General features: G+C 34.0%; 1 protein-coding gene across 2 annotated transcripts in view; it reads right to left on the reverse strand.

Moving 5' to 3' along the window:
- Nucleotides 1-4042, reverse strand: part of LOC108753518 — a 25071-nt gene extending 21029 nt beyond the window's left edge. For both annotated transcript variants that reach the window (XM_018495153.1, XM_018495152.1), the window contains exon 1: nucleotides 3741-4042. In XM_018495153.1, coding sequence (XP_018350655.1) covers nucleotides 3741-3834 — 94 coding nt within the window. In that variant the 5' untranslated portion in view covers nucleotides 3835-4042. The remainder of the gene's footprint in view (nucleotides 1-3740) is intronic.
- Between the last annotated feature and the right edge of the window lie 4690 nt (nucleotides 4043-8732).

Below are 8732 nucleotides of genomic sequence, written 5' to 3' on the forward strand. Positions count from 1 at the left end.
TATGAAGCGACCGATATGAGATCGATATGAATATATATGTATATAAATGAAATTTTAAATAAGAACAACTCTATATTCGGTCGAAGCGGATCTTAAATACACATTTCTTGTGTGAATTTTGGTTCTATTAGGTTGTTCGGAAAGTAATTTCGTTTTTTCATATGAAAATGAAAGACGATTTTCAATCAGACGCGTTTCAAATGATCATGAACGGTCGAATTCGATAAATTTAATCTCTCAGCGATCTCACGAGTTGTTATTCGCCGGTTTGCATCAATTAATGCCTTTATTGTGTCTTCATCAGCTTCAACTGGCCTTCCAGAACGTGGTGCATCTTCAACATCAAAATTGCCGGATCGAAATTTTGCAAACCAGTTTTGGCACTGGCGTTCTGTCAATACATCTTCTCCATACACATCGGATAATTTTTTTCTTGCTTGAACAGCATTTTTACCTTTTCGATAGTAAAAAAGTAAAATATGCCGAAAATGCTGCTTTTCACTTTCATATTTGATAGGGCACCAACCAAAAACTACTGCGTAGAATCAATCGAACTTTTTTCACAAGCAAGCCTTGCTATATCAGCTGTCAAAATATATAATGATTATGCGGCTTAAGTGTGAAGTTGGCTGTGAAAAAATACAATAAGTCCTCTGTTGGGAAAAAAACGAAATTACTTTCCGAACAATCTAATATATTCTGGTTCTACTCATGAATGCGTTTTAAATCTGAAAGAACATCTTCAGGCGTGTGATACGCAGAATCAGAATGTATATAATTTATGAAATCTACAGTGTCAAAGTAGTAATACAAGTTCAGTCGTAATACAAAAAAATTATGGCAAATTTAGGATGAAATTAATAAGTCTGGAGATGATTATACGCTTCTATCGCGCGTTTTGTACATCTCATGAAATTGACAAGGATTCATATGTAAATGCTGTGACACTCAGATGCTCTCGACATTATTACAAACGCGAGGTCTCTTAATTTAGGCACGTATTAAACGGTGAAACAATTTAAATGCTTAAAAGAGGACAAAGCTGTAACATTAAATATTATTACTTAGTGTAAGAAATTTAGAGGAAACGGGCACAACAGAGAAACTATCAGAGTCAAGGCTGTGGCAAAGACTGATGTTTATATGGAGGAGACTAGGGGCCTCGATTCGAATCCCGGGGCGCTCTAATATTTCTCTCGTGTTGTTGCTTATTTCTTAAATTACGTTAAATGTCAAGAACAGAAAGGAATTTCGACACCAATTACGGAATTTTAAGTACATTTCTACTAACATGGGAAAGCCAAAAGTTACTTTACTTGGATAGTTTCTATGCCGTTCTCAGCAAAAAAATTGTAAGTTTAATGTCTGAAATAATTTAACTTGATTAACTTTTTCGACCGTGCAATTTTTAATTGTTAACGTTCTAGAAATTAAAACTTCTTTTTTCATTTCTCTTTGAATCAATGGATTTAATCTATTTATTGACATATTTAAAGACCTTTTTATGCCGAAAATGGCTAAGAATTCTAATATATTATATAATAGACTCAAATTAATGAGATTAAGTGTTTTTTAAGACTTGAGATGTATATATATATATATATATATATATATGTGTGTGTGTGTGTGTGTGTGTGTGTGTGTGTGTGTGTGTGTGTGTGTGTGTGTGTCATAAATTTAAAATTATAGTTCGCTGATAAAGCATACTTGGTAATTTAGTCTGCTTGCAACTTTAATAAACCCTTTAAATACGTTCCAGACGCCTTGCTCCGAAATAGCGTATTATATCGTAGAAATTTTTAAGAAAAGATACTGATCAAGCAAAATTTTAAAAAGGCCTAGCACACTAAACGCACATACCGAATATGGCAAAAGTCGTTAATAATGTTTAATGAATGTAAGTAATTAACTGATTCTTCGTTTTATGTCTACATTGACTCTCGGTAGGTAAGCTTGCATCAAGCAAAACACGTGTTCCGGCGTATTTAGATAGAACAAGGTGGAAACGAATTATATTTTATACGGCACAGTTAAAAAATCGGTTATAAGTTACAACATTTGAAACGGGAAGTTTTCAAATCGCGAGCACTGAAAATCGGCGACATTCTTTATAGTATTGTTATACATCGACGCTGGTGTGTATAAATATGTACACATTTTTCACCGAGTATGCGCATGTGTCTACGTAATCGTTTACGAAAACGTAATATCTTGCATGATGTATGCAAGACGATTTGTTATTGATGGTGTAATCGAGAGGTGCAGATATATATATATACTTTACGTGAGAAAGTCGGACAAAATTCTATTGCGCTTTCTTTCCAAGAAGGTCGTATTAAAAGAATTAATAATGACTTTTTTTTTACGAGCTTAGGTTAGTACACGTACATGTCCGAGTATTTCAATAAATACTCCCTTTATTACATATTACACCACTACATTCGTTCCTCCGCTTCCTTGCCTTCTTTACGTACCAAATTTGTACTGGCAAGTTATTAGTAACTCATAAATCTTCTATTTCACAATTAAGATTGTGATGTTTCTACTATCGATTGTTGATTCTATATATATTTATATATGATCTATTATTTTTTTGTATCTGAATGCGGAATTTTAAATAGCGAATACTTTTTTTTGGATTTAATTGGATTCAATTGGAATCAATTAGATTCAATTGGATTAAAAAACTGCATTTCCTATTGAAAATTTTGAACTGAACAGTACTCATAATGCACAGAAAAAGCTAATATTATAGACTGAAAGGCATAGAGATATATGCTCCATGCAATTCCTATATATGAATAAAAATGCATTCAGGATTGAAAAGAAATTTATTTTAACATACGTGAATCAATATTTCTGAAAACCTGAATCCATTTTAATTTATTTCAATCCATTCTCGTTTGCTGGGAAATATAATAAAGTATAAACAATTTACATTACTATGAGACAACATTGGGTGTCGGATAATCAAATCTCGCCGACGTCGTGTGCCGTGATTAGCTTAATATTCGGGCTGTGTTCGACTTGGCTTGCGAGTTTATTCACATTCGATCGTTCATTTTACTTTTAATCAAAGAGAAACAAAAGAACATAACTCAATTATTTTTACGTTACAACTTTTTTTAACTTAGTTGGATTAAAACGAAACATGTCCTACTTATAATTCCGAATGATTTAAGTGTAGCATTTACGATCCATTTTTAAATAATAACTTTTTTTACTCAATTAGATTGAAAAATTGCATTTTATATTGAGAATATTGAAATGAGCAGTAATCACGTTGCACAGAAATTGCTGATATTATTTTTGAATTTAACTGAATTAAAAAAATTGTACTTCCTATTCACACAATTCCGAATTGAGTAGTATTCACGATGCACAGAAAATGCTAATATTATTTTCAGATTGAAAGGCATAGAGAGATATGCTCTATGCAATTCTTATAAATGAATAAAAATGCATTCAGGATTGAAAAGGATTCATTTTAACATTCATGAATCCGTATTTCTGAAAATCTAAATCCATTTTAGTCCATTTCAATCCATTCCCGTTTTGCTGGGAGGATAATTAACAAACAAAAAACATGTCGAAGTGTGTGTGTGTGTGTGTGTGTGTGTGTGTGTGTGTGTATGTGTGTGTGTACACACAGCGGCGCAGCCCCACGTGTGCCCGCGACGCGGTATTGTGTCGCACGAGACATGAAAACGCGGAGCCTCCTCTTACAATCGAACTCTTACCCGATGCGTTGTCCTGAGCCAAGGTATAATCCGCGTGACAGGCGAGGAGGAACGCGGCACCGAACTTCACTAGCAGCGTCGTCAAATTACCCATTTCTCCAAGTCAACATAATTCCCCGTTACGGCGGCGAGAGATCACGGGGGCGATACCGCGCGAGCACGTAATCCCGTCCCGTTACATTCGCGATGGCGCAAAAGAGCGTCACCACACCGCGCGACGTACGATGGCATACTGCGGCGCTTGTGAACGTTCCGCGCACATCAGCCTTTCGACGCTCGCGGCGTCCTCTCGCAGCCAATACTCCGGCATCTCCGGCGTTCCGTCACGGTGACCGAGCGTCGAATGCGTTCGCTTTGAACGCTCACGCTCACACGCTGCAGGGAGCATTCACGCCATTCGCACTTATAAACACTTTTTTCAATCGTTTTTGTTTTAATTTCTCACGCACTGTTAAGCCCGATTTACATGGCACACAGAACGCGGGCCGCAGGTGTACGCTTGTCGCGACCTGCGACCCGCGTTCTTCGTGCTATGTAAATCGAGCTTTCAGTTGACGCAATAAATAGCGAGTAAATAGCGATAGAGATAGAATATATATGTACTAACCTATCAGAAATCGGATACACCGGAATATACAGTTTCTGATAGATTGAAATCACGTTAGTTTTATCGCTATCGTTACTCCCTCGTATTATTGTTATTTATATGTACTTGACTGGAATGCTCCGGTTGTAGGACTGACTATTTCAAAACGTTGATATTTCGCATATGAAAACGAGTTTTAAAGTGCAATTAAAAAAGTTTGTGCATAAAGTTCGATGTCCAAGATGCTAGAAATCAGTCCGAGATCTCGGACAGAGAAAAAAATTAACAAATCACATTTGAACAATTTGATCACATAACCATTACGATTGGTCAATTCTTTCTCCATCCGAGGTCTCGGATTGATTTCTAACATCGTGGATACAAGACTTAAAACCCCTGCGCACAATAGCAGGAGTAAAGGTGCCTTTTCATGCGCAGCACGCAGCGACAGCAAAAATGTCACGTGATGCAAATTTTTCGTAATTACTTCCGCTGCATTTGCTACGCATGAAAAGAAATAACGGCAACAGCACATATATCAAAGTTTAATCTCAAATATGTCTTTTCTTATTTGCTCAGTTCGAAAATTAATATGAAAAACTTAAAAAGATAAAAAACTTGTGATTATATGGCAACTGTTAGTGCAGTTACAATTTAGACAATTATCTAACTATTTCAGGTTTCAATTATTTAGGATTTAAAATATCCCCCATCACTTCAAATCTTAATAAAAATGTACTCATTGTATGTACGCAATGTAAATGTACTCAATTTTCACATTTTTTGAAAATATTTTCTCGATTTCAAATTCTTTGCTGTTCGTTGTGCGTTCGGTTGAACTTCGATGAGATGTGGTAAAATGTATTTTGCGTCGGAAGTGCGTCATGTAAAATTTTTAACGAATATAGCAACGAATTACTGCCGCAACTGCATATAAAAAGTCAGCTTAAGGAATAAAGAATAATAAACGATTTTAATCCATCAGAAATCGGATATATCGGAATACACGGTTTCTGATAGATTGAAATCATTTATTCTTCATTCCTAATTTCTTATTCCTTCTATTGTGCGCAGGGCCTAAGTCATTCAGTTATATATTTCTTCGCAGTTAGTCTGAAATATATGACGATCAATCAAAAATTGTCTAATCTTTATTTCTGCAAATGTAAATTGACTTTAATCTTTGTTTAATTTGCTTTTTCTAATTCTTATACTGTGATAAAAATATGCTAAATTTTAATATTTGTTTGAATAGTATTATATAGCTGGATATATTTACTAAATGTAATTTCACTTAACTGTCATCTTTTTTTTATTTAACATCTTTATTTATACCGTAGGTAAATGTTATAAGATAATATTATTCAAATATTTATTAAAATTTATTACATTCTTTCTCTCAGTGTAGAATAAAAAAAAAAAGATAAAAAGATAAATCGGAATTAAAGTTAATTTGTAGATTAAGAAAAAACTTACCAAGTGAAGTTCAATCATAAGTATGCCTATGAGTCTCGTTTGGATGGAAAACTAATTGTAGTCTATGCACAAAACCTAACTATAAGGTATAATCTATATTAGAAGTAGGGCACAAGTGGTGTTCGAATTCTTACTTTAAAAACCTATATGTCTGATACTTGACGAAATAATCGCGATAACTTTTAACTCAATTTTTGCAATCACGAGATAGGCGGATGTACCATCCAGAAACGTTCACGGCCCTGAATTCGAAATCTATCGAAGCCTGATGCACGCAGTGTCTCTCTCTCTCAAAGTCTCATTCAGGATCAGGATATCGATCATGTAACTTTTTCTGTAGAGCAGAAATGTGAAAATTTTTATGTATGTATGTGTATATACACATACCTACAAAACACGTTTCCGCCTTAGGGAAAAAGTTACATGACCGATACCCTGGAAACGCAAGAAACACTTGTGAACCAGAAAGCATTGACGAAAGAAAGTTAATATAGGGCGAATTTTTTGAATTGCACAAACTACGCGCGGAGCCCATAAGAATCATTCACATATATTCTGTTGAATAAAAGAATTTACATTAATGAACAACGTTCGTTCATGCGAATTACCCTTATTGCCATAAAAAATTTCTTCGTTATTACGAATGGTACAGCAGCGGTCGGGATTATGATTAGGAGAGCTTCATCTATAGTAGCTGACACATACACACGCGCGCACGCGCGCGCACATATCGTGTTTTATTATTTATTATATTTATATTACACAAAGATGTATATTTTTTCTCTCTTAATCGTATTATTGTATTGATCTTCAAATACAATTCGCCGATTTCTTCGCCATTCTGTATTATTAAATAGAGTTTAACCAATATCTTTTCTTAATAATTATTACACATTAAACCAGGTCACAAAAAAAAAAAAAGAATTACATCTATCCGACTGAAGAAGGAAAAAGAATAAACAGACGAAAGCTAGAAAGAAAAACGGAGAAAGAGAGATACAGTGGAGCGAAAGAAGCTAAGGAGAAAAAAGAAAAAAAGTAAACGCTACAAAAAAACGAATTAGACTTAAAGTATACGTTATATACGAAGATCAGGAATAAGAGATACCTAATCTCGTTCTCGCCCTAACGATGATACTTCCCGTTGCTGCTGCCAATCCATACAGCGACTGTTGCTGTCACGTTTTATTTTTTTCTCACGGCCACATACATGAGTTTCTTGTTTTACTTTACAGATTCGTCTTTCCTTTTTTCTTTCTTTTTTATACAAATTACTTAGGCATCATGATATTCAGGTTTCACTGTTTGACGCAGTTTCGTCTCGACGCCTCACACCTACGCCTCTCATTCGTGCAATTTACAAGTCGCAAGTTCGTCTCATTTATACAAATCGTCAAAATAATAATAATAATAATAATAATAATAATAATAAACGCGACAAAGACGCATGCTTCAACGCTACGACGGGCACGGCTCTGCGTACGAAACGAGAGATGCATCAAGAGGTTCCTAGAGGATCTTTCTACAATATCTCGGTGATGCAGTAACTGACCTTAGATCTTTTACTCATTCACAAGGCGAGCCTAAGTGACAATGTACACAACGTTATATTACGGACATACTACAAAAATTCTATTGTACATGGGGACGCACGCCGCAAACTCCATGTACGCAAAGCCGTGTGCGCGACGACAAAAAAAACGAACAGATATATACATATGTATGTATCTACATATATATGTATATATATATATATCGTTCGTTTCACTTCAGAATTTATCTTCTTCCTTTCTTCCTTTGCTTCTTTGTATCACAAATAATATTACAATATTACTCCTTCTAAGATAAAATTTTTTTGTTTCCCTTTCATCCCACAATTGTAGATTATAAGCGTTTGGTTTACATTTCAATATATCTCTCTTATTACATCTAAGCGGTACTTTTTGGCTGTATCCGTCTGTTTTATATAAAGACCAACCTTGATGTCAAGGAGTATCGAAACGGTCTCGAAAAAGTCTCACAAAAATGAAAATTAGGCTTTACGATACTTTTCTTCTGAAGTGTGAACTTGTCATTCTTTTTATTATTTTTTTAAAACATGATTTAAGCTTCTAAATAAAATGTTCTCAGAGATAATCTTTTTTTTTTTTTTACATTTGTCGCTATGCACTATGTACAAAGAATCTTTTTTTTTTACGCTCAATAACTTCATCTCTGAATACATAGTTACTATTTAAAAATGATTACATCTAACTTATCGTATTCTATGCTGTGTGGGGAGACGTGACGGCTATTTTCAATATGTACTCAATTTTTATATGATGTGTATACATACATACACACACAATACATATATATGTATACACACACATAATACATATATATATTATACATATATGTATATACTTTTTTTCTACGCAAACTAATATTATATATACATCGTATTTTTCTATGTAATATTATTATTATACAATTTTCTTGATCTTTGCTAGTTCTCCCTGATGTAGTAAGAGAATCACCTGTTAATATTATTACATTTGTCGTAGCGAAAATTTGCCTCTCTTACACTTATAAAATACAATGAGAACGATGACGACGATAATGACAGCAAAGATGACGATAATAAATTTTCGTATTAATATGAAAAAAATTAATATAAAATATACATATATAAATCAGTAATTATTACAAATTTCATGATAATGCCATAACTATTAATTTAATCGCTAACAATAAACCGTATGCGAGACATTGGATCTGAATCACCGGTTTCACGACCGTACATATATATTAAATATGATAAAGTGACAGTAAATATGACGCCATATAAAATGTATCACTGAATGCAATGTGATGTGTTCTTTGTTACATTATATTAGATACAGCGATACTAAAGTCTTACAAGTGTTCTCATTTTAATCTCGCTCGAT

This window comes from Trachymyrmex septentrionalis, unplaced genomic scaffold, assembly GCF_001594115.1.
Source record: "Trachymyrmex septentrionalis isolate Tsep2-gDNA-1 unplaced genomic scaffold, Tsep1.0 scaffold7, whole genome shotgun sequence".
In the NCBI taxonomy this organism is placed as follows: Eukaryota; Metazoa; Arthropoda; class Insecta; order Hymenoptera; family Formicidae; genus Trachymyrmex; species Trachymyrmex septentrionalis.